The 27,639-nt window shown below is 39.9% G+C and overlaps 1 protein-coding gene across 8 annotated transcripts in view; it reads right to left on the bottom strand.

The window, feature by feature from the left end:
- Positions 1 to 7,908: 7,908 nt before the first annotated feature.
- The window catches only part of BEND2 (BEN domain containing 2), a 34,697-nt gene continuing 14,966 nt past the window's right edge, over positions 7,909 to 27,639 (bottom strand). For all 8 annotated transcript variants that reach the window (XM_039504500.1, XM_039504427.1, XM_039504568.1 and 5 more), the window contains 9 exons: positions 26,081 to 26,152; positions 25,820 to 25,894; positions 23,662 to 23,766; positions 17,145 to 17,670; positions 15,340 to 15,540; positions 14,305 to 14,426; positions 12,367 to 12,583; positions 10,452 to 10,655; positions 7,909 to 9,983 (listed from right to left, as the gene is read on the bottom strand). In XM_039504500.1, the coding sequence (XP_039360434.1) occupies positions 9,748 to 9,983; positions 10,452 to 10,655; positions 12,367 to 12,583; positions 14,305 to 14,426; positions 15,340 to 15,540; positions 17,145 to 17,670; positions 23,662 to 23,766; positions 25,820 to 25,894; positions 26,081 to 26,152 (1,758 nt within the window). In that variant the 3' untranslated portion in view covers positions 7,909 to 9,747. The remainder of the gene's footprint in view (positions 9,984 to 10,451; positions 10,656 to 12,366; positions 12,584 to 14,304; positions 14,427 to 15,339; positions 15,541 to 17,144; positions 17,671 to 23,661; positions 23,767 to 25,819; positions 25,895 to 26,080; positions 26,153 to 27,639) is intronic.

Here is a 27,639-nt window from a genome sequence, read left to right as displayed (position 1 = left end):
TTAGGAGGGGGTTTATTTTTTGGCTCATGTTTGATGGCTTCACTCAGCTTTAAGCCTGATCCTACAAATACTTACCAATGTGCTTAATTTTACTATCATGAGTAGCCCCATCTGGGATAGCAAAGTTAAGCACTTGAGCGGGTATTTGCATATCAGTCTATAGTATGCAATGGTCAAACCGCTATATTAATAAATATCAAACCTAAACAAAAGCCCTTACAGATTGGCTTCAAGACACGTACTCAAGCAAGAGTAGCATTTCTCTCTTGGCTTCTGAGAGAAAGGCCCCACATGACACACTGTAGATTCAAAATGAAATACAGAATAGCCCCAAAAATAAGGTAAGTCATAACATTGGCTTCTTTGTAGGATGAACATGTGTTGTCTTTGCCCTTTGGCTGGCTAAAAAGGAACACACAAACGTATTACTGCCATGAGGTTTTAAAAAAAGAAAATTACACACTGAAAATATGACTGATACGTGAAACCATTTCTCTGCTACCTGGAGGATAGTGAGGCACTTCTGACCCCTCCTCCTCCCATGATCACTAAAAATGTATTTATTAAAATGAAAGACAAAAAGCATTGAAAAGAGAAGACCCCGCTGCCTGCTGTTGCAGAATAGCCATTCGATACAGGACTTCATACATCAAAAGGGATTGGTAAAGGCTGCTTATTGTATATGTTGTTTTTTTAAAAAGGAGGTAGTTATTACAATTGTACTTGCATCTTCCATCAGAGATAAACCAGTAGGAAAAATAATCCCCATTTATAATCCAAATGCATGCAAAGGGAGAGCGACATTTTATTGAAAATGTCTTATCAGGATTTGAAAAGAAAAACCTCTGAAATGCATGGAAGAGCAATTTTAATATTTTTTAAAAAATCTTTTAAATTTATTTTCTAGAATACAATAAGCAGCCTTTACAGATCCATTTGTTTTCCAAAAGGTCACATGCTTTAAAAGGGAAACTAAATCTTCCTTCAGAGTTGTGACAAGGAAAATGGAAAATAGTTACAATGAAAAGTTATCTTTTGACCACTTAACATATTAAATAATTTATTTAGTTTAGTTTAAATGGTTTTACATAACTACATGAAAAATATAAAGTAAGGGTCAGTAAAGTCAGAGAGGATTATACTATTAAAATGCTCTCTCTAGTTTCTCTACCTTTGACATTTTATTTTAACTTGTGTCTATATTCTGCACTTTCATGCCACAGACATCAGGGCATTGCATTTTCTCTGCTTTCTTCTCTTCTACTCCCTTAACCAAGATTATAGGAGACAGAACCTCTGCATTTAAAATACAAACAGGTTATCGAGTCAACCTAAATGGCTTCTGCGGTCCTTTTTTCCCCAAATTTCCTGCCAGCGTAACTGCTTAAAGGGAAGGGAATTATCCTGTGGATCAGATAACTCAGATAATTCCTCTCTATACATCTGTTGCCAAATCCCAGTGAAGACTCCTGACTCCAATGAGGCAGGATAGGAGGAAGATCAAGGATACTACCATGAATCCAGATCACTGAACCATCAGCGAGTAAACCAAGCCATGTCTTTCTTTGTGGTTATATTTGTTGTTGAGCTTTTCCCATAAGGCAATATAGCACAGATGGTCTTTACTATTCCACTGCATTTGGGCCAGATAAACTTGCTCAAATTTGCCTCTTTGATTGTAGACCATTTAACTTATATTGTGAGCTGCATGGGGCAGGGACTATCTCTATATGTTTGTACAGTGCAGAGAAGACTTGGGTGAGGGTCCCTTCCACACAAATAAAATAAAATAAAGTGAAGAAAAACAAAGAGAGGAAGTGGAGAATATTTCATGGGTGGCAGTGTGGCACAGTAGGTATGGCACTGGACTAAACTCAGGAGATCTGGACTCAATTCCAAGCTCTGTTACTGATCTGCTAAGTGACCGTGTGCATTTTCCTCCTGGTGTCTCAGTTTCTCCATCTGTAAAATGGGAATAATAATATCAACCTCCTTTATAAAGTACTTTGAGGTCTACCGATGAGCATGGCGATACAAGAGCTAGGCACTATTAGTATAAGGTTTGTATGAGCTGCAGCCAGTATCCTGTCCCTAAATTACAGGCTGAAGAAGTGGTGCGCTTAGCATACTCTGCGTGATGCATGACCCAACAGTCCTCCTGGTAACTGTGCTTTGTTCCTCAGCTTGAGTAGAAAGGGACAGGGGTCAAGTAACTAAGCCAACATTACAGACAGACAAACATAATGTTAACTTCTTGGGCCACAACTGCTACTAGAAAATTAATGATCAGCAGGTTTTCAAAGCTCAGGGTATTAGACCAGGAATAGTAAAGACTGAAATAGATAAGACACATCTGTCTTTTTGCTACCACATAGATTCCTCTTAATTGAGAAACCCTGATTAATGAACAGGGAAACATCTGGGTGAAATGGCTGTCCTGATTAAGGGCCCCATCCTGCATGCTACAGGCCAGGGTTGTGAGACAGCATCACTGGGGCACCTGTAGAGCATGGTGCTTTGTTATGGTCTATCTAAGTGAAGGTAGTTGAGGCGACTTCTAACTAATGGGCCAGTAACAACATTGTGCCCAGAATACATCATGAGACACGGAACTGGTTGTGAAATAGTTTCATGACAACTTCTAGAAGCACTTCTGTGGAAGGCCCTCATGGCTGCCCTCTATTATCAATCTCTCCTGGTGTCTGCTTTTGGCACACTTTTTATGGCAATACATACTGCAGGTGGCATGAAGATCTTGAAATAATTGTAATTCCCAATCCAATTTCCATTGACTTCAAGAGGAGTTGAGGGTGGTCAGCATTTCACAGGAAGCACTATGCAACATAGGGGTCACTATTTGCATATGGAGAATTGCACTTAAAATGCAGGTCCTCTCTGAAAAGTGAGAACTGTTAAAATGGACTGCTGTGTGAAGAAAGGCCATAGGATCAGGCCTACTCGGTGCTAGCCCTATCCTCTGCACTTCTTTCGTCCAATCTCAGTAGCCTGCAGGGCCAAACCTTATAAGGAAACCACATAAAGAAACAGTCTGGATTCCTGCAAACAATAAGGGCTTCTCCACCTTGAAATGCTACAGTGGTGCTCCTGTAGTGCTTCAGTAAAGACACTATCCACCTCCCCACAGCACCGCCCAGAGGATTCAGGGGCTCTGGGGTCTTCAGCGGCGGGAGCCCCCCGCCGCCAAATTGCCGCCAAAAACCCAGCACTTTGGCGGCGGGTCCCGGGGCGGAAGGACCCCCCGCCGCGGGTCTTCGGGGCACTTCGGCAGCGGGTCCTAGAGTGGAAGGACCCCCCGCTGCCAAATTGCCGAAGCCCCAGAGCGGAAGAAGCTCCAGGGGCCCGGGCCCCGGGAGAGTTTTCCAGGCCCCCTACAGCGAGTGAAGGACCCTGCTCCAGGGGCTCCGAAAAAGTCTCGTGGGGGCCCCTGCAGGACCTGGGGCAAATAGCCCCACTTGCCCCCCTCTGGGCAGCCCTGCCTCCCCAAGAGACAGTAACTAGGTCAACAGAAAAATTCTTCCATCGCCCTAGCGCTCTTAATACTGGGTGGTAGTTTGGCATAAGCCCCGTTGCTCAGGGGTATGGATTTTTCACAACCCTGAGTGATGTAGCTATGCTGATGTAAGTTCCTGGTGTCAACCACCTTGAAGGCTTTGTCTAGACTAGGGTTTAAAGGTAGGATGTTAGCATATGTTAACGTGTTAAAAAAAAAATCTAGTCTAGAAAAGGCATACCGCCTGGAGCCTAGGCTTTAACTTTTAACCAGCTTAGCACATATTGGACATATACACCGCCTTGTTTGCATGAGAGAGACAAGGTGGGTGAGGTAGTATCTTTTATTGGACCCACTATACTAAAAAAGGCTGCGCTAGACTTTTCAGACTGTTAGTTACCACGTGTTAAAACCACACCGTTCCACTGTAGTCTGCGCAAAGCCTCCATTAAATATTCGATTGCACTGAATTCAATATCAAGAATAAAAAGGATACGATTTCACTAGTACTGTACCTTTTCATCTGTAGTTGGCAACTTCTGTGTCCAAAGACAGGAGCTTGGAGAATTTCATGCCTCCTTAAAAAAAACCAAAACTGTCCTTCGGCACTGGCTCAATACATTCTCATTGTGGACACAATTCTGAAGTCCTTACTGTGGCAAAACTTTTAGATTTTCTTACCAGAAATAGTTTATGAGAAAACATCCCAACTAATTACAAAAATGTTCAAAATGACCACTTGTTCCATACGCTGACTGAAGGCCTGATTCAATGCCCATTGGATGTCAGCTAAAAGCCTCTCATTGACTTTTCCAGGGCCTGATCCATTGCTCTTTTCTTTTCTCAGCATATATGCCAGGTGTTGCTTCAGCATGTTTTCAAGAAATTTCAGCAAGCCACTATTCAGAAATGGATTTCCAGATTTATATTTAAATGAATTATTTTAATAAACCATCTATTTGTATCTCTATGTTACCAAACCCCCAGCTTCCATTAAAAAAAAAAAGAAACATTTTGCTAATGTTTTCAACTGCAAAATGTCAACAAAAATTAAAAAATAAAAAATCATTTTTGGAGTAGGTCATTTTTCAGTTTAAAAAAAATAATGGACATTTTTTGACCAGCTCTATCCAAGAGGTGTCAAGCTGAGCATTTGAAATCTGTATTTCAGATAAAAATGAAACTCACAATACTGCATGTTTATTGTGAAAATGCTTACTATTATCCTTTAAACATGGAACTTATTTAGGCCCTTGCTAGATGGTGCTGTAAGCACTTCTAATTGGATGGTCTCATGTCTTTCTAAAAAATCCTACAGTGTGAAAGGGAATTCAAAACAATAGTAAATATGATCATACTTATCCTTGCATTTAAATGACCAAAAGGATTTTAACATGAAGTTATAAGCAAGTTTTAAATTTTTTTTAATGCTTAAGCACCTAATCAAACTCACAACAAAAAGAGCATTTAAAGTCAGCAGTTCTTGGCTGGCTTCATGCCCTAATGTCACTCTGTTGAAACTGAGTCAGAGATTACACCAGGGAAGTACAAAGTAACTGTTACATCAAAGAACTCTTATAAACACAAGCCAGCAATAAAAATGTGCAAAATATTGTATCCATATTATATCACATTCTGAACTCCTCCTCTGACCAAAGTAACCAAACAAATGGTAAGGGAGAACATGCACTAATGCCAAAACAAAGAAAATCCAAACTTGTATGAGACACAAGCAACTTATTCACCTTTGAAGACTCAGTGACGTTAACAGTTGCCACTGAAAAGTACAATTGGAACAGCTTTTGAAGGTTATCTACATAATTGGTAAAAACAGCTATACACCAAAGTGAATAGTACTGAGTGGAAAATGATCTTTTGGTCAATGAAAATTTGACTGTATGGTTTTAAATTTCGAAGTTAAATTCACCATTGAAGTCTCATCTTGCTTTAGAAATATAACATGACACATTACTGCATTTTTGCTAGATCAACTCAGAATGTAGACTCCACTCCCCTTTTTGATAATCAGTGCAGTTCTTAACAGAGATGTAACTGCAATGATGCTTTTTTATTACAAAGATCACAAAATCCACCATCACAATTAGCATTATGGTTGGTGATCCCAGAAGTGCCAAGGACAGAGTGGGTATAGAGAATTAATGCACTCCAACCCCAGATTCCTCCAGCATTAAACCTAGTGCCTTGATTTTGCTATATTCCCTTATTTTCTATACATAGACACCATCTTTTACCGCATCTGTAAGAAAGTAACTTCTGATCCACTGTTTCATTTGCATTTAATTCATTTAGGCCTGGTCTACACTGGGGGGGGGGGGGGTGTTGAACTAAGGTACGCAAGTTCAGCTACGCGAATAGCGTAGCTGAACTCGAACTACCTTAGTTCGAACTACTCACCCGTCCAGACGCCGCGGGATTGAAGTCCGCAGCTCCCCCATCGACTCCACCACCGCCTTTCGTGGTGGTGGAGTTCCGGAGTCGACGGGAGCGCGTTCAGAGTTCGAACTATCGCGTCTAGATTAGACGCGATAGTTTGAACTCCGAGAAGTCGAACTCTACGCGTCGACCCGGCAGGTAAGTATAGACCTACCCTTAGTAACTAAAAAGTTGTTAGCGTATAACATTGGTTTACTAGAATCTGTATGTATTGACATAAATTGTATCATTATATTCATTTCAGTAACTTATTTTAGATTTTTCTTTTGACACATTGATATTATTGTTCTAAGGAATGAGTTATGCCTACTACATCTGAGTCTGCCCACAAGCTGGATATTTTCAACACATGCCTTGAAACTTGCATAACTGAATGCAACCAACAGCCATGGAATTCCAGCCCCCAATTGCTCTCCGAAACACACATACATCCCTGCAATGGAGGACAGGAAGAGTTAGAATTAGCTCATTCCATGGGGCCCATCAGCACACAGATCTCATCCTTCTTCCATAGCACAATCCTCCCCAATATCCCTCCGTGAGACCTTAGTGGGGTTGCTGTGCATGGGGAGGTGGATGTGTTGTTATGCTCACTGTTTTTCTCTTTCTCCCTCTCTCGCACCCACCCATGCATCGTTGGCAGCGTGGTGGGAGATTCTAGGGGTGTGGTGAGTAGGAGTGTCTGGTAACATACCTGCAATGAAGCTGTGCTGCCTGGGAGCTGGAGGAAGGCACCCAACATTCTGTTCTGGAGACAGACCACCTCCGTGTGAATGGCTATAACCTCCAGCAGAACCCCCAAGATCTAAGAATTCAGAGGAAGACCCTCCCCCAACTCTTTCTGTGAATCCCACAGGAACAATATATTGGAAACTGAGGGAATATTTGTGGAGATGTTCTTGCTCATGCTCCAGGTTTTCCCATGAGAGTGGTGATCTGGAAATTAATGCTGAAGGGCTCGGTTCTGCAGGTCCTAAACAAAACTTCCATTAAGGTCCATAGTTTGAGCTGGGACTGCAGGATCAGGCCCCAAATTTGTTGCAATACTTACTTTTGTATCCTTGTATTTTTGTACAGCTTATTTCAATCTTAAGCTGTAAATTCATTCTAGAACGTTTTAGACAAATAGCTCTTTTCAGTCTCAGTGTAACATATGGGCAAACCCCAGGTTTCATGGCTACATTTGGATGTTCTTCAAACTTGCATTTTCTTTTTTCATATCCATGTTCTATTTTAAAAACTGGACTGCATTAAAATGTGAAAAAACTATACTCACCGTCATTCACACATGTCTGCAATGGATGCATCAACAACAGTTTTAGCTTTCTAAATGTTACAGTTACTAAGTAGACATGCAGTGGCCTCTGGACTTAAATTGTGTCAGTTGCCCATTAAGTCTGATGTATAAAGATGCTGAAACGAGTACCTTGAATCTAGTTTCAAAACTACATTCTGGAATCATGTCAGAATAAGATCTTGTCTACACAAGAAAGTCACACCAGTTTAAATTAATTCCTGGACTGATTTAGTTAGACTGGTACAAGTACTTTGCAGACATGCTTATTTCAGTTTATGATGGCTCGTTTTTGGTTATCTTAAAACAGATTGCTAATCGACCTAAGCTAAACCCAAACAAGCATTTCCATACAAGGGTTTGCTCTGGCTTAACTAAATCAGTATAAAGTTATCCCTCTAGTCAACCCATTGCAACTTCCTCACGTAAATGACATGTTATCTGGTTATCTATGATTTTGATAGCCAAAATAATCAGTTTTTTACAACATGTGCAGAAGCAGCCAGCTAATCTTAGGCAAAAACTCTTCCCAAAGCCCATGTCCCTGACAGGAAACCAAAAAACCCCTTTCTAGGTAAAACTACCTTTCAACCATGGTCCCCAAACAAGAAACACCAGTATTTAATACACGTTCAGTCAGGAAAGGAGCAAATATATTCTAGTTTTATTTGTAAAATATTCTTTCCTAAGGGCAAAATACATTTTACAAAAGTTAGCAAAAATTGGTACAATTATGAGGAAACTATTACTATTTTTGTTCAGTTATTTGGGTCTCTTCAAAATGGAAGATAGAGGTACACATCACATTGACAGAATTCAGTGCTAGTTAGCTAGGTCTATAAATATGCCATTCTGACATTTACATCTGTGAATGACAGTGGAAAAATTCTCTACAAATACTGGAAAAAATATCTAAGCATTTTTGGTATTTTTCTGATTTTTGTAACTGGAAATACCTACAGACTAGATTCTAAAACTGTTAGTATTTTGCAAGGAGGAGCCTAACGAAGAATAATGATAGTTTGTTGGTCATAAACAAGAACAACTCTATTTCAAATGTTAATCTGAGGACTAAACAATAATAGCATAAAATCTATAGTGAAAATAAATCCATTCAAATGATTCATTTAAGCCTAAATGTATATATAGTCATGTAAAAAATGGAAGGAAAGTTATTTTCTATTCACATATTTATTATGACTATTACAGTCAAGTAATTTCCAAAATAAGATGCTTTATTAACATATTATGTATAAAATCTTATGGAGGAGGGAGGAAAAAAGGAACATATGTAACTATTTCTGAGGGACAAAGCCCAGCAATCCTGACTATCTTGGAGACAATGTCTGAAAAGAGAGTCTGCATTTTCACCTTTCAGGGTTTGACTTTGTAAGGTTGGGATGTCAAATGCTTCTAACTACCAACAACCTACAAAAAAAACGGAGCAAATATGCTTGATAGTTCACACAAACTGCCCAGAAACCTAAAAGTTGTGACTATTATAGGTGTCTGGATAAGTGTAACAATTGTCATCTTAATCATGACCCAGGACATACAGAGCTAAAGCATGAGTCTCTTTAGCTTGAGCTAAAGGACCGATGGCTTGATGCCATGCCCAGTGAAGCCAATGGAAAGCCTTCCATTGTCTTCATCGGTGGATCAGGACCCAAGTTCTCCAGCTGGAAGTTCAAACAGACTCCTATCCTCAATGGATTAGACACAGAGGGGGACATATAACAAACATAGAACAGTGGGTTATGTTGGTATGCTAGTCCTTGATTATCCCTTCAAAAGAATATATTTTGTACTTTACATTGAGTAAAAGAAAACCAGAATATTTTTGTATATATATTCTTTCTTAATATTCATTCCAGACAAGAGCCAACCATCGGGAAGAGGAAAAATATTACTTACCAGCAATTGTATTTGTTGTAGTTGCCCTCATCTTCCCTTATCCTACAACAAAATCTCTGCTGTAGGATAGGAGAAAAAAACGAGATGTCTGACAACTCAAAGTGGTGCAATATCAATCACACTCTCCTTTCTATGTTATACATTTTTTCGATGACATTATCCAGCTGTTAGAACAAGTTTCCTTCCCCAAACATAACAAGCTTGACCCAGATAGGCTTTTAAATCCTTATTCTTTTGCTTGGGGGACAATCATTTTCTCTTTCCTGTTCTGTGCAGTGTACTTCCTCAAGGCAAAACGATCTCTTATGGGTCAATACTTCACTGAAAGTAGGTGCTTGTCAGACAAGTGCCCATCATGCAACCAACTATGAATGGAGTAAGGCAGCTCTATGATGGGAATGAGTGCCAGTGACTCAAGAAGGGAGGGACCCCAGGTCTTCCGCCGTTTTGGCCTCGTGGAGTATATTATATAGTGCTGGGGACAACCCGACAAGATTGGCTTCTGTATAGTATTGTGAACAACCTACAGCATGACTGCAGCTAGATGTCAGATGGTTGTAAGACATGTAGCATTTTAGTCTGTAAGGTTGATAGTGTCACTTTCATACGGCTTTACTGAAGTAGGGCTTTGCGAAGGACTCTTTTCACTTGATGGCGGTGTGGCCAAAACTTTCTTTCGGACTCCAATTGCAGCCTTCTTATGGTCATGTCTAAGACTGCGGATTGTACTGTTTATGGCAGCCACACATGCTTTCCAATCATATCCAGTTTCCTTTAGATCAAAGGATGGGTAGTTCTCTTGAAGAAAGTCTAAAGATAAATAACCAGATAAGTAGGGCATTATTATCAATTATTTATGCAAGCTCTGTTTTGCTTGCATGTTTTATTTGGACATGACTGGGCCAAAACAAGTGTTCAGAACTGCATTCTCCCAGTACAGAATACAGTCAAACTCACCATTAAGTTACAAGGGTCAAAGCTAGACTGATGATGAAGTCTGTTTTTAAAAAGTTATTGGAAAAGTTGAAATACATAGAAGTGACTAGATGGCCTAGGGAGATAATATGTGGCCAGGGTTTGTTTTGTTTTGTAATCTAGCAGAGATCAGGAGTTGGGGTAAAAATATATCCCCCCTTCATTCCTCCCACTGGTTGTGCCTCTAATCTCATGGCAGTTTCATGTCATGTTTCGGAAGCTGCATGATTTATTATGGATACAAGGTTAGTAATTTTTATTTATCTCCAGCCCATCTTTTGAAGAGAGTTTAGCTGTGTATACCTCTGAGAGCATTGATCCTGTTGCAGTCCAGTGGACACATGCCACGTTCCAGATTACCATACACATTGCTCTTCACCAATACATCTTCTGTGAAGAGATGGCGAATCAGATAGCGAGCTGACAACTCTGGCCGAGACTTCCCCTTGGCTACATAAATAACTGAGAAGGGCAACTGAACATTGCGCCATGGACTCCCAAGATGTTCTGGAGAGGAAGTTGGAGAGAGAAATATTTTATTTTCATTGCAGAAATGGTGTTTACTATGCTTTCAAAGGACCACATTATACTGGAAGACATTTTTTTCTCCCCTACACTACTTACTTGGAAAGGCCAGAAGAAATAACTTTTTATATATATATATATATATACACACACACACACATATATATACACATATACACACATATATATACACATATACACACATATATATACACATATACACACACACACACACACAGAGCATCTTTCATCCTGAAAGATCTCAAACCACTTGACAAAACTATACAAGATATGTGCACACTCATGAAACGAATCACTGTAGTTAGAACTAAAATTCAGCAGCTCTGGGATGGAATAATGATAGCTAGCTAGGCAGACAACCAGTGTGCAACATACTGAATGTGGAGGAGAGGAAGAAAAATTTTAGAAAAGGACATGGGATCCTCAGAAATCAAGGTCCTATCTGTGTGACCCATACAGTTGCTCACTGAAGAGTCTTACATGCAGTAATGCATAAAACTCCATGTATCTAAATGGTTGTAATAACGCAGGTAGAACGTGGGATTTGGGAACACTAGGTATTTTAAACACAATGGCTTAGACTTGCAAGCCACCCCAAGCGGCCAAAAAGTTTATTTCAAATATATATTTGCTTTGCTGTACAGGAGCATAACAGAGCTTTTGTTACACTTTCAGAAATGCTAGTTATGCAACTTGACTTGTTCAGGACTGCTTCCTGTACTGTGTTATTTAATTAATAAATAAATAAATAAATAAATAGTCCTTCCAAGAAATAAAAGCATTGCTGCTTTTGGATAGCATTCAAACCTTGTGGGTGGAGAATGAAAATAGAATGAACATTCTTCTATATTACTCTGAAACAACTTAATTTCAATGAAGAAGCGAGCCACACACTGAATAAAAGGTACATTATATGTAGCAAAAGAATAGTCAATTACGAGGCCTGTTGAGTAAGAGGGTCCTGACACCTCTTTTGTGGGCTGCTCAAGCCCTATACAAGTCCCACCCAATCGTCTCCTGGGGAACTGGCCACAGAGAATTTCCCCCAGAGATCTCTATAGCCATTGCATGCCATGTAGTATCTTGTTTTATTGCTGTATTTATAAACTGTGCACTTTTATTAATGGAAGAAAATAAAAAATTGGAAATTGTTATAAAGTTTAGCACAGTGACAGATCTGCCTGTTAGATTAGGATATAGAAAATTTCTCTGCCTCTTTAATATGCCAAGCTGCCTTGGAACATCTATTATTTCTCATATAAAGTGGGAAAATGGGGTAATAATGGGGTAATAATGAACTCCTGAAATGCTAGATGGACTATTTCACAGATGAGATCGCCAATCTAATTAGTCAGCAACAGTGCAAATGTGTTTGTGATAAGGACATGGGTGGAGGGGTCACAGGTGATCTGTTGCCAGAGTCTGTTTGCCATGAGGGGACATACTACCTATACTGAAGGATTGTCCTGGGAAAAATGGAAAGCAGTCCTGTAGGTCAGTAAACCCCATTTACCACTGTGTAGGATTCAAGGCGCTGTATATCACAAATGATTTCACTTACCTGTACTTAAACTAGCACAGTAGTTTTGGAATCTTAACATATGGTACTTCTCAATCAACTGTATAAAATGCAGTTTGTGTTAATCCAGAAGATGAAAGTCTCCTAACTTACCCATTGGTTCCAAAGACTGTAGTTTATTGGATGAAGGTGCATGGAACACCTCAGAGACTTTATCCCATGTGGTATTCTGAAGTCTGTTTGTTGTTGAGCTGGTCATTTTCTGAGAGGATTGAGAATTGACGTCACTGTCTTCCCCATTATAGTTTAAATCCACACAAATGGATGTGTCTGGAGTGTCAGCAGGTTTCTCCTTCCCTTCAGTAGTCTCCTGAAACACACAAATGGGATTAGCATATGCTTTGGGAGAAGTCTACCAGTTTTCCAGTTAAGTGTGTCAAATTATTTCCACATTATTTGGAATTAGTTTCCACAAATTTGAGAAATTGTTAACCATACATTTCAACCACAAGAGCCATATGTCAGCCAATTGTTGAGGTCCTTGTGTAATGAGGCACTTTGGAAGCTGAGTTGCATGGATTTCCAGGTGTTCTTGGGATGAAATATCAGTGTGATGCAAAGGCTGGAAATATGTGACCAGATGTGGGCGTATACAGTATACTATGAGAGTATACAGTGGAGGTACAGTCTTGGGGAAGCATAATCTAGACACACTGAAGACCCAAGGGTTGCAAGGTGGAGAGGAAAAATGGATAAAGTGAGAAATGCTGGAAGTCATGCTAGAGATACTTTGGGTGGAATGGTGACTATTATCCGTGAACAATAGGAAGACAGATGACATCCCTGGTTTAAATTAAAGAGGCCAGGAGAGCTATAGTGTAGGTAGAGTAGTTCTGATCCTTTTATTACACCCAACAGAAATCTCAGAGATACTACTTCCCAGGGAAACCTTTATAGCTAGCTGAACAACTGCAACATTGATTCTGCACATCAAAATAACGGTTTAACTTGTAAGCCATCTTTTCAACACTGTTTTGAGCCCCTAGCTATTGCAACATAGTTCAGGATATGGGAGTGAAATAATTGTTAAGGCTTCTGGGAAAGGATCCTGCTGTACAATTATTTAGAGTAATTGAAGACACTGCTGAAGTCAGTGCAGATTGTTTTGGAAGGACACTGACTGAAGGGGTTTGATAGATGGGAATAACAAGGGAGTTTTCATTCAATTTTCAATAATGTTAATAGACTATAAATACATTAATTGGTAAATTCCAGTGACATGGAGACAGTTTACTGTCCATCGAAAGGTTAAGATAAATTTGTGTATCCCTAATAGTAGTGGTATGATAAACAAAAGGGTAAACACTTTCCATTAGTTTAACCAAACAAGGGCACTTGCAAATGGTTTTATTTAAATAGTTTAATACTGAAAAATGTAAGAAATAAAATACTTATTAGTAACAGTTCTTAAACAGTAATTTTTGCTAAACATTTTTTGTTTGTTTGTAACTTTATTTGTTTTAAGTAAATATTAATACATGGCCATTAAAAGTGTTTGAGTTGATCCTTAATAAAGAGCTCTTAAAAATAAATTCTAACAAAGGATAATCTGCACTATTGATAGAAGTCAGGGAGAGTGGGGTAGCTAGTTATACAGGGGCCCAATTCTGCAAAGATTTATTCATGTTCTTAAATGGTTAGATGACTGGGAATAATTCAGATCACACAGGTCTTCTAATAACTAGCTACTTAAACTTTGGTAAAATTGGTAATTATTGGTAAAATTGGTAATAAAATTACTACAAGTTGCAACAAATTTTACTACCTATAGGCAAGTATTACTGTATTTTCATTTTAGGATTTTGCACGTGTGTCTCTTTTGTTAATATTATAAAATATAAAAATGCTGACACTGTTTCACATATACCATTGTGACTGGTGTCAGTGGAGCTGTGTTGAACCATGACAAAATAAGTCCCAAAGAGTCTTAAATTATGGGGCTCAGGTGGTGAGGTACTTACTTATATATCTAATTCTTTAAGGAAACATTTACTCTCTCATTAATAACTATTACACCTGGAGATGACTTACTGGGTTTATTTTGGTTTCACAGCGTAAGCAGCGGATCATGGCATTGACGTTTGTGATACAGGTTTTCCAGTCTCTTCCATATTCACTCAGGTCATAATTTGGGAAATGAGATGCAAGAAATTCTGCACACAAAATGTAGGAAGTCTTTTAAATTATGTAATAATAAAGAAGCACTAAAAAGAGCTTTAGTCAAATAAGCTAACACAATGAGATCAATTTCAAGTGCTTACCAAGATTTGTGAATGAGTTTTCGATTTTAGCTTATATTAAGGAAATGTATGGTAGACTGGTACTTTCAAGATAGGCAGCAGTATACTTCTGCATCTCATTACAAGACTGAGATGCATCAGAAAAGTTTCCCTATACCTGATAAGGAGCATTTTCTTTATTCAATATTACTTAGTAGATTCATGGAAATTGTCAAACAAACTACCTATCAGTAGAGATGACAGGACTAGCAAATGGGATAACATACATCATTCTGTTATTCATATGAACTATTGTTTGCTTTCTGCCCAGAGAAAATAAATGAATGCCTGATTTGTGAGTCTTACAAAAAGGAGTAGCTAGTGTGTGCGTAGGTGGGCACACGTGGGTTTGGGGCTGGGAAGGGCATTTCTCAAAATATTGCCACTCTCACCACTTTTCAAACAAGGAAGAAATGGAGGGTTAGGAGAAAAATGCTGACATGTCCATTAACTTGTGTCCTATGTGTGTTATGGCCTCATAATACAAAATGAATATGATCAGCTCTGACTGATTAATGAGAAAAATATGAAATTAGAGTAATCAGAGAAACTATCATAAATATTGAGAGTTTACAATGAGCATTTGAGGTTAACTAGATAAAAGTTCCCCACAGAACCCAAAGGTACAGAGTCGAGCAATATTCACTACCAGGTAATATAATAGTTGCTGGATAATGAGTCACAAAAAGGTAGACTGAAGGACACAACGTAAGGGTCATAATTTAAGAATCCAAGAAAACTGCTAAGGAAGAAAAGTGAATTGTACATGTTTTGTAAGTCAGCATACCTCTAACCGCAGCAACCTTGTTAGGATCCAACGTTCTGCGCCCCCGGGCACTGACACCCATAATGCTACACAACAATGTTTCCTTGGGGAACAAGACACGGACTAGGTAACGTGCTGCGTACTTCGGTTTGGTCTTTTGTCGGGCTTTCATCAAATAGTTTCCAAGAACCTTTACATTTCTCTTTGGGTCACCAACATATTCTTTGTAAAGCAAAAACATTTTTTAAAAGATTAGCACAAATCTGTTAAAAGAAGGAGCTCTTCCCCAAACCATTTTTTCTCTTTACCTTTATGACATAGTAAACTCACATCTCCTAACCTTTCATTACCAAAACTAGATCGACTATATATTATCTATCTTTGCACTTACAGGAGATGCAGAAATAACTTCCATCAGTATATTCTGACTAAATTAGCATTCTTAGCTCACTCATATCAAGCACACAAAACTGATTAAATAATAGTAATAGCATTTTTAAAAAGCATTTAAATGTGTAAAAGACAAAATTTTCAGAATGACCTACTTTGTGCAGATACTTGCATACACATTTTCAAGAAAACACCTCACAAAGTTATCAGGTGTGAGTGTCCATTTTATTAGGTGTGCACAAACAGAAGTTGAGGCACCTTTGAACACTTTCACTTAGTTTTAAAGTAATGTAAATAATTGGTAATCTGAAAGTGATTGAAAACTCAAAATTAAATAAATAAATAAATAAATAAATGCTGCCTTCCGCATGACTCAGGGTATATGTATATCATAAAGGGATTTAACATCTGCCTGCGTCATGTGTACTTACCTGGAACATAAGAACAGCCCTACTGGGTCAGACCAAAGGTCCATCTAGCCCAGTATCCTGTTTTCTGAGAGTGGCCAGTGCCAGAGGGAATGAACAGAACAGGTAATCATCAAGTGATCCATCCCCTGTCACTCATTCCCAGCCTCTTATGGTGAAATGATTCATGGAGCTCTTTTTGGTGATCCACAGAATTACACATTTTGGAAAAATAAGTAATAGAGCATTTGGGGGTCTCTCTTACAAAACAGTCCACAGAATGAAAACATTAGAGAACCTCTTCCTTATCCCATTCAAGAATTAGCATTCCTTATACACAAAACAATTAAGTTGCTTTCTCAAATGAAGAACATACTGTAAGTTATGTTCCACACCTTGCTTTACGGATGACACATTCTTTATATAATTATCGTACGTATTTATTATATACAAGACTATTTAGTTTTCACATGAAAGCATAACCAAGGAAATCCTTAGACTTAGAGAAACTCTAATATGCTGCACTTCCATTGTAATGGCTGCTGAGATTTTACTGTCACATATTGGCTCACTGTACTTGCAGGGAGTCCTAGCTGTTCTGTACCACTGACAGCATGAAAAAAAGCTTGTATCAGTAGGACAGTGAAAGAAGAGGGCTCATTCTTAATGCAATCTTGAAGCATTATATCTGCTGTAAAACTAAGATTTGTTAAAGTGCCCAAGTTATTCTGCACATCAGAATAATCAGTAACATGTAAGAATCAACTGTGTATTTGTGTTAGTATGGTGTACATACTAACTTTTTGAATATTTGACTTCAAGTGTTAAAGTGACTTCCTGTATATCATGCACACCAATAGCTTTATTCAGAAGGCTTTAAATATTAATCCACTTTTAAAATGCAAAAGGAGAAAGTCAGCTCTGCTCATTTATTTTTGTTAAAGAAAAAAAATGGAGGCCTTATGCATGCATTTTATTCACTGTAATTTTCCACTCTACTATACTGAGCATATGTGACTTGTAACTCACCAAAACTAGGATTGATAGAGACAGAAGAAGATGGCAGTTCTTTACTAATATTCACACTTCCCGGTGTGGCCCTGTAATTCATCATCATGGTGTTTCTCCCCAAACCGGTTTCAGATGGGGTTGGCATCACCGACGACACCATTGGGGAACCCACCCCTGAAGATGCTACATTGGCAGTGCTTTCCATGACCGTGGTTACAAGACTTGGTTGTGGAGGAAGGTCAGGGATCCTGTTAGCCACTGTGTATGGTGGATGCAGTGAGTGAGTGGAGACTATAGTGGGTAGGGGTGGGCTTTGCCTAAGCACAGGTTGTTGTGATTCAAGTTGAAGAGTTTGTTGAACAGGTTTTATTGCAGAGTTGACCTGGAGATGGCTCTTTTGTAGCCTAACCCTCATTGATGGGCTATGCCCTCCTTGTCCCGGGGGAGAGATATGAAGACTTGACTCTCTTTCCATTGGTTTCTGTACTCTAATTTTTCCATGGGGTAAATGATTGGAACTTCTGTATGTAAATCCAATGGGCCTCTGCAAATGTGATAGGAAAACAATAATTAACGTAAAACTGCACAAATCTGTTTTGTTTTTTCCTTCATGAACAAGAGAGATTAGATCTCAGCCTAAGCATCTGGCATTAACTATAGTCTTTTCATAAAGATAGCTCTGACCTCTTGACCATGAATCTAACTATTGCATGTTTTTCAGACTCTATCTTCCTGGGTTTCCACAGTCCAGACACCAACATAGCATTCTTCTCTTGTGTTTGCTTCCTGCTTTTAAAGTTCTTCCCAATCACCTGCTAGCATAACATAAAGAAGGAGCTGAGGAACAGACTGTACATATATTAGTAGTTGATAATGGGCATATTTTTGTACAATATTTGCTGAAAAATTCATCAGTTTGTGTCACCAACCTGCTGAGCTACAAGTTGATGCTCCTGCTCCTGCATTAAAGGAAAAACATTTGGTTTTGCACCTTTTATTTTGGTTGGCTTCTTTACAATGAAGTAGGGCAGAAAAGTTTTGTTTGGTCTCAGCCTGACACCTTTTTATCTGTTTGATGCATTAGAAGTGCAGGCCCTATTGCACCTGGAAGACTCCATGACGACTGGAAATGATTTGTGAAGTGATGACATTAAAGCAGTGGTGGGCAACCTGTGGCCCATCAGGGTAATCCACTGGTGGGCCACGAGATAGTCTGTTTACACTGACTGTCCGCAGGCACGGCTGTCTGCAGCTCCCAGTGGCCACGGTTCGCCATTCCCGGCCAATGGGAGCTGCGGGAAGCGGCGTGGGCTGCAGGGATGTGCTGGCCGCCGCTTCCTGCGGCTCCCATTGACCAGGAACAGTGAACCATGGCCACTGGGAGCTGCAGGCGGCCATGCCAATGTAAACAAACGGTCTCGTAGCCTGCCAATGACGGGCTGCAGATTGCCCACCACTGCATTAAGGGAATAAAACTGGAGCAATTGAAAGAAGAAATAGGTGTTACTAAAAATTCTTTAATTTCAATTATTAACATTTCGGAGAAAGAATGCCTTTGTGAGATTATTCAACAACAATAACAGTTATGGAATAAGCGCTAAAAATGTACATCCTCCAAGATACCCAACAACTCTTCCAGCAAAAACAGGGGAGGTCAGAAATGACAACAATTTGTGGCCTGGAAAACATGTTTTACTATCAGAGACTAAAGGAGCTCAATCTATTTTGTTTATTAAGGAGAAGTTTAAGAGACAACTTGATCATGGCCCAAAATTACCTACCCATGGAGAAGCTATCTGAGACTAGAGGACTCTTTAGTTTAAAAGCTGAAGTCAGTAAAGTTCAAACTGAAAATAAATGTAATTTTTAACAGAAAGAATAATTAGCTATTGGAACAGATGATACAGGGATGTGTTATATGCCCAGATCCACAAACGGACTTAAGCACCTAAATCCCAGATTTAGGTCCCTAAATCCCAGTTTTAGGCAGCACTGCAATCCACAAACTCCCCTCCACTGCCACGTAAGCCTGTGGGTTCCTAAACTCACCTCAGCACCTAAATTTTCAGGATAAAAGTTTCCCAGGGGCCTATGTTTCTGGGTGTGCACACTGCTGCCTCACTCTGTGTGTCTAGATGTCTATTTCCTATCTAAGCCCAGTGTGACCCATGAAGCAGGGGAGGACATCATCTATCTTCCTTGCAGAGTCTGGTCTGGTAGGCATGCTCTAAGCACACCTATTGGATCAGGACTGATTCAAAATCCAGGAGGAGGAAGAGGAAGTGATCGTACCCACTTTATAACTTTTAGCACAGTAGTTACAGCACTCAGCCAGCATATGGGAGACCTAGATTCAGTTTTCCCCCTCTCTACCAGAGGAGGAGTGTGATGGGGTGTACAAGCCCCCAACACTGGAAAGAACAGGGCTAAAGAGCTACTCGGGGCCCAGCCAGCCTTGTCCCAGAATACTCGCAAAGTCTGCACAAGCTAGAGGAGGAAGTTAAAAAGAGGAGCAGAATAGCTGAGTGGCAAGCAGATAATTGAAGTGAGCTGGCCCACAACCTTGGAAAGGAGCACCACAGGAGCTCTCGGTGCCTGAGGCATGGTGATAGTGACCTGACCAAGCCTATAAAGAAGGGACTTGTGACTCTCTGAAGGCAGAGACTTTATTTGTGGTTTAGCTATTTACTTTACCCTGTAGGAAGAGAGGGACAGGTAGGAAGTATCCAGGGAGTCGGCTGCATAGCACCCCAAGGTGCAGGACTTAGCTGGCTACCATTGGGCCCTGGATCGGAGCCCAGTGCAGAGGGTAGACCCAGGCTTCCCCTACCAACTCCTAAAGTGGGACAACTATGAAAGTCTGTCCCTTGGCAGAGAACCTATTTGGAGGAAGACCGTGAAGGTACAAAGGTCCAGACCACAAGACTTCAGGGGAAACCCTGAATCCCTCACTGAATTCTGAAGACTTCCCCATTATTAGACTCTTGATACATAACCCAAAAGGGGTGGACTGAAAGTGTGACCTGTCTGGAGAGCTGAGTCACTAAAGGACAGACTGCTGCAGGGTGGAGCTGTAGTAAGAAAGGGGTCTTCCTCTTGGGCATCCAAATTGCCACACTCCTGCACAGCCACTAGGCAGCACTGGTGGTGAGCGTTCCCCTTCCCAGAGAGAAGGGATTTGAACAGGAGCCTCCCAGCTCTCAGGAGAGTGCTCTAACCACTGAGATATTCCGATTTGAGCTTTTCTCAGTCTCTCTTATTGATGCTGTTCCACTGTGTATAAACAATGAAACAGCTATCGGAACAGGGGGACTGCACCCTCAGTCTCCCACCTCCCAGGTGGGTGTGCTAAACTACTGGACTTCACTCTGTGGTCCAGTGACTCTGTATTTATTCAAGATGCAACAGCTTCAACAGGACAGATTGAGGGAGCCCCACATCAGAATATCCTATAGCTCAGGAATTAGAACACTCTTCTAAGAGGTGTGGGAGATCCCTGTTCAAATCCTCTCCCTCAGGCAGACGGGGGAACTGAAAGATGGTCTCCCACATGAGTTCTATAAGCACTGATCTAAAAAGGATAAGGTGGGTGGCACCACCACCTCCTGCCATCTCCCTCCATTTGTACAGAGTAAGGCAGGCCCTAACTCATTCCTTCAAGAAATGGTTTCATAGATTCCAAGGCCAAAAGGGACCACTGTGCTCATCAAGTCTGACCTCCTATATAACATAGACATAGAACTTCCCCAAGAGAATTCCAAAGCATATCTTTTAGAAAAACATCCTATCTTCATTTAAAAATTGTCCAACATGGAGAATCCATCACAAACCCTTGGTAGATTGTTCCAATGGTTAATTTCCCTCACTGTTAAAATGTGCAGCTTATTTCCAGTCTGAATTTGTCTAGCTTCAACTTCCAGCCATTAGACTTTGTTGTACCTTTCTCTGCTAAAATTAAGAGACCAGGATTAAATATTTGTTCCCTATGTAAGTACGTATAGTCAGTAATCAAGTCACCCCTTAACCTTTGGCATTAACTGCAGTCTTTCTGATTTTTTTAATTAAAATGTTGTGTGGCACCAAGTCAAACACCCTACAGAAGTCTAAGTCTATTATGTCAACACTGTTACCTTTATCAATCAAACTTGTAATCTCATCAAAAACATATCAGGTTTATTTTCCATAAATCTGTGTTGATTGGCATTAATTATATTACTCTCCTTTAATTCTTTGTTAATCAACTGCAGGAAAGGGGGACCCAGCTGTGGATTATTAAGAGAGATAAGCACCTAAGTCCAGGCTGCAGGGAGGCACCTATATCTCTGTGAGAGCGATAGGGTCTAGCACACACCCTGGTCATTGGCTTCTCCCATTGGTTACATGCTGGCTTTGTGGATCACATGCTAGGACACCTATCTTTCCCCAGGCTTTGTGGATCCCATTGTTGTTCCATTGATTTCCTAGGTGCCTAAAAGTTAGGTGCCACAGTGTCTAGCATCCATTTGGGCCTGGATGTCAATCTAAAACATACACACTAGTTCAACCACATGTTGTTGGGCAACATGCAAGAGTTACCAGATTTCTTCTATGGTTTGTTATGATCAAAATGGTCCCTTTTAGGTTTAAAAAATAACAACAACAACAATAATAATCTATGAATCTTTGACATTCCTGATATTTTAAACTTAAGGTAAAACACCAGCAGGCATTATAAAAAACAAAAGGAAACAAGGATAGCCTTAGAAGTGTTTTCTTTAAACGTCAAAAAGAAGCAAAAAAAAGAGTTTTAAAATGTTTTGAAAAATCTCTTTCAGGTCATTTTTAGCCTCAGGAGAGCGTTAAAGCAGTTGCTGTTCCCTGTGACCATGAGGGTTGAGGGGGAAGAGAGAGGGAGTACGAGAGAGAGGCCACTGGATTCCAGTGCTCCACAGTGGTGGGCAAGACTGGTCTCTGCTCTGAGGGTTTTGGATGATTGGACATTCAAGTCCAAAGAGTTGTCAGGACACCAATTACAACCACAATGTACTGTTTCATCAAGTGCAACGCATTCAGAACTCCTGTCTCTCTGTCTGGCCTGGCGGCTCTGGTGATGGGTAGACAGACAGACTAAAGGTCTTTCATTCTGTTGTGTTCTCGTGACATCACTGCTGCTGAACAGCGTTACATCAGAGAAACTGTTCAGTACTGTTGATGGCTATATAGCTCTCTCAGCATTCTCAAGAACCATCTCTGATGCTTTTCCTTTAAATGCAGTTTGCTAATAAATTACGAGTCTTAATATTCTGTCTGTTTTAACAGTACATTAAATGTGCAATAACTTGATAACGGTTCATTTACAGGAAAGCAGTTAAATGTAGTTAATTCCCTTAAAAATCATACCAGCCAACCTGTGAGTTATGCAGAAACTTTCCTCCTCTGTCAGCAAAAAACCAGCTGTCTAACAGGCCAGAGACTCATCACGGGTAAATTGGCAGAGCTCCTTTGAAGTCATAGGAGCTACACCAATTTACACCAGCTAATGGTATAACTCCTGAATCTGTTTCTCTTCCCCACCTCACTGTAAATGAATTTGTAGAGCACCTATCCCAGTGTTTCTCAAATGTGGCCACCATGGCCACATGTGGCTCCCAGGGGCTTTTCTTGCAGCCACAGCCTCCTGGGCTGTAATTGGGTGGGGTGGGGAGGACAAAGTAGCCCTGTTGCTTCTGGATGCACCGCCTTCGCATTGGTTGCTGGGGCCATCAGCCGGGGTTGGGCCCTGCCCCCCTCTGGAGTCACCTGGGGCTGAATGCCATAGGAGCAGGCAGCCAGCGAGTTCCCCACCTTCCCGGGGTAGGGGGGCTCTAGCTTTGGGCTTCAGCTCAGGGGTGGCAAGGCAGCAGGCTCTGGCCGTGGGGCCTTGGGCTCTAGCCCCCTAGCTCCGGGCACTGGCTGCGTGGCAGCAGGCCCCAGGGTCTGGCCACAAGGCTTCGGGCTCCATCTTCGGGCCCTAACTTCTGGCTGCGGGACTTTGGGCTCTGGCTGCAGCACTTCATGCTCAAGCCCTCGCTGCCTTCCCCAGCCCACTACCCACATCTCCCCTGGTCTTCCTCCAGGACTTAATTTGTCCCCAGGCTTGGTAAGACTGAGTAAGTCTTCTGTGAAAAGTGATACTTGTATGTTTGTTAATATCACTTTTCACAACAGACTTACTAGCCAGCAATAAATAAATTACAATGATTTGGACGTGTATATGTGCATATTTATTTGGTTTTCCTAAAGTGCATTAAGTATTTTAGGAAAAAGAGTGTTGGTGGCTGCATTCTGAGGCCACCAAAAAATTTGTCCTGAGAACCCCAAGCCTACCAAATTGACTCTGCCCACTACTACACCGACAGAGGACTGAGCTCACAAATGCCAAGTATATAATAACCTGCCTCTAATGGATGCTAAATCCACTTTTGACCACAGTGGAAGGTGAGGAGAGATTTTAACCCTCTAATTTCTACTCATGCTTGTAAAGGGACTCTGAACATTTCAGATCTTTAACACTCACAGGTTTGAGGAGCAATGGCTTCATCCGGGTGTGCTGCATTTCTGAAACCTTTCGATGAAGCAGATCAAATTTCTTATCCAACTTCTGAATGGCATCATACATGGCCTGGCAATAAATGTGAAAGTTAATGGAATTTTTCTACTTTTAAAGGAAAAGTAAATAAAAAGCACTACATTTAAATTTGACAAAAGCAAGGAAGTCTCATTAAGGTTGAAGTTCCTTCCTTAATTTCTGTCTAAACTTTGCAGCAGTTCAGTGGATAATAAATACACTTTGTAAAGTGAATTATACGCTGATTTACTTATGCACCACATGGTAAATTTAAAACTTGAAAAAGCACGCTTCTTTTCAAAGATCTAATTTCAGGGAAAGACTTACTCTTGCTGTTTTAACATCCTCCTGCACATGACTGGAATTGAAAGGTTGTTCTTCCTACTGCATCCAATATACAGTTGATTTTTATTTAATATAATGGTGCATTTTATTTCACATTAAAGAGATATCAAGCAAACTCGGAAGTAGACTAGTGGCACAAGAAGAATTATGTGTTATCTGAAGTGTCATACTACATCTAAATCAGAGAGTTAACACTACTTTATGGGTAGTTAGAGACCTTTAAAAATAGAATTATATATTTCCAAATACTTGGCTAAGATACTGATAAATAGATCACAAGGTATTGATTTCTACATCACTAATGGGAAATATACCTTGGAGGAATATGTATTCCAAAGTAAAATGACAAGTGTAGGCGATCTAGAGAGCAACAGTTTCAGCTTCAAGCCTCAAAATGATTATAATGCTGAAGTCAATTGTACACCCATTGATTACACGCAAGGGAAAAAAATACAAACAGAATTTTAAAAACACTTATTTGGTTGAAAGTACCCAGAACATTTTGGCTGATTTTCAGTCTTTTTTCAAGCTCAGCAATTTGAGTCTCCCAGAGATTTAAAAATTGACTTTGCCTTACTTCGAGAATCAGATATGAAGGTTTTAAAGTAACATTCCTGTAAAGACCCCAACATTTCATAAGAGCCATGTAAATCAAACTGGAGTTCAAAGGCTAATAGCTGTCCATATATACAACTTAGAAAATCACACATCTGAACAATTTTGTCTACTATTATTACAAGTAACACATAAGGTTACTGAACTAAATGAGTAGAGAGGAAACAAGTTGTGTTTTCAGAGTGTATGGTCAGTATCACTGTTTCCAAAGCACAGTCAGTTTCTGCTGCTTTTTGTGTGGTTCTGTCACAACAACAACAACTCTGGAGAGAAAGAAATTTTTAAAAAGAATAGAAAATGTGGCTATAAAACCAAAAAAATTGACCGTGCAGGTGAAAAATCTGAAATTACTTTCAAATTTAAAAATAAAATTAACTAGATTTCAAGTTGATTGTATCACTTTAGTAACAACTGACCTGCATATAGATAGATTCCAAAGCACCATGATAAGGTGCAATAAAAGCTTAAACTGTTGTGTATTAAAAGCAAAGTACAATCACCTCATCATGCAGCCCTGGTGCAAGCAGTATGGCATACATGACATTCATTAACATTTAGCCCTAAGTCACTCCAGAAGGAGATGCTCCCTAAGGGACAGAGGACCAACCCATTACTTTCAGGAGTAGCCCTACTACAACAGCTCACCTGTATGAGTAAGATATTCATTTAGTTTTATCTTCACTGGTGCAGTTATTCAGCTTGCCAGTTACTACTTCAGATAACATAAGCAATACATTCTCCTAATTCAGCCTGAACAGCAAGATTATGAATAAGGTAATATTCTAAAAGCAAACCTCAGATGCCTTCAAAATCTACATACCAAACGTTTCCCATTACCTTGCACTTCCTTGAAGTAAATCAATGGACTCTGTATTACATATGGTGTTTTAATACTGACCTTTGGAGACACTCTCACATTGATTACATTGTAAAAGGCTTAGTGGCTGCATATAAAAACGTCAGTCAAAAATAAGCAAAATGCATTTGCAGTTAAGTCAAGTGACGTTTATAGAAATGAACAACTGGGTGCAATAGAATTGCAAATTGATATTACAGTGGCATATATACCAGGGATAAAAACGTGACATAATTTTGCTTTGTTTTCTGCAGAGGTTTATAAACTATTTCAAAGAGAAAAATGTGGTACCTGACAATAGTTGAGGACTTCCATAAGGGTTTTCTGCTGATCTCCTGTGTAGGACGCTTCAGATACAACACTTCCCTGTTTCATTCCAAAATAAAGAAGCTCAGCTGAAAAAAATCACGATGTTTTGCAGCCAGCAACATATACAGAGAAACAGCCAGCTTTAGGATCTCATATCATGTTGAAAAAACAAACAAACACAAAACTGTTTTTGTAACGAACCTCCAAAGCAATATTCATTACCAACAAAAAAAAGCGACTTACACATTCATAATCTGGTTCATATTCATAAATGACACTTCCACCATCTTCATATTCTGTTTCCCTGGATCTTATCTAGAAAAAATATTAAGAAACATGTAAAATTAGGAATAATCACAGAATACAAGGCATTAAACAGTCTAGATCAGGGGTTCTCAATCTTTTTCTTTCTGAGGCCCCCCAATATGCTATAAAAACTCCACAGCTCAGCTGTGCAACAGCTATATGCTCTTCTGCATATAAAAGTCTGGGCCAGTGTTAGGGGGTAGCAAGAAGGGCAATAGCCCGGTGCCCCATGCAACAAGGGGCCCTGTAAAGCTAAGTTGCTCAGGATTCAGCTTCAGACCCAGGTCAGGGAGGTGGGGCTCAGAGACCCAGGCTTCAGCACCATGCAGTGGGACTTCAGCTTTCTGCCTGGGGCGCCAGGAAGTCCAATGCTGGCCCTGCTTGACAGACCCCCTGAAACCTGCTCATGGCCCCCCAGGTGCTCCCGGACCCCTGCTTGAGAACCACTGGTCTAGATGACCTATATATTTTTCCAGAACCCAAGGCACTGGCTTAATATATTAGGGGTAGCAACTATTGAGGAGGATGTTTTCAAACACAGCAGATTAATATATATTTGTTCTAGTATTAGTCACACCATAACTGTGACACGTAAGTTTTCAAGTCAATTTTCCTTTATAAAGATTACAAACAGTTTAAAATAAAATATACATACATATCCATGTACATTTTATTGACACTTGAGTTTAAAAAGTAAAGAAACAAAATCTACATATTTTTCACATCTTGTAAGGTTTACTTGCTGCATGTCTCTCAGCTAGGTCAAAGCTACTCAATTTCACTTTTGTTTGTATGCAGTTATTAGTCAATATCACTTTCAATTACTCATGTACTAAAACAATGGAGAAGTGTTTAGGCTGCAGTGAATGGTTATTAAAAAAATTCACTGCAATTTTAAAAAATTGAAATCTTTCCACTGACTGTTTCACAAAAACCTATTTTTTGTACAACTAAGCCCTTGCCAATAAGTAAACAGTACACCTGTTTACTTATGTATATCTTATGTTGTATATCAGTTTTTATACAGCTTTAGTTAGAACCAGTGCAAAACCATGTTAGATTCTCTTATTTTGGTATATCTTAAAACTGTTCTTGTATCAAATTAAATTGTTCTGATCAATTTAGTGTATTATTTGTATTTTGGTAAACCCTAGAAGCCAGGGCCCCATTGTGCTAGACACTGGACAAACATCTGTCAGGTTTAATATTTTAAGAATCTCTGCAAAGCCTTTTGTAATGGTTTAAATGAGTCAATTTAAAAGTCACACGTTTGTTTAAATCAGTGCAACTTTGCTTGCAGACAAGCCCTTATATGTTGGGGTAAACCTGATCTGACACTGGGTGTCCTTATACTCCTGAAGTACTAATGCTCTTTGGCATGGCTCTTGGAGCAGTTACTATTGCTATGTAAGGATGTGGCTGGAGAGTTAAATGGTGGCCTTTCCCATAGGAATGTAGGGCTCCATCAATGTTTTCAGAACAGAATGCTACTTACT

The sequence above is a fragment of the Mauremys reevesii genome, linkage group 1 (genome assembly GCF_016161935.1).
Source record: "Mauremys reevesii isolate NIE-2019 linkage group 1, ASM1616193v1, whole genome shotgun sequence".
NCBI lineage: Eukaryota > Metazoa > Chordata > Testudines > Geoemydidae > Mauremys > Mauremys reevesii.
Note: the sequence above shows the minus strand (reverse complement) of the source record. Positions and strands in the feature narration are given on the sequence as shown.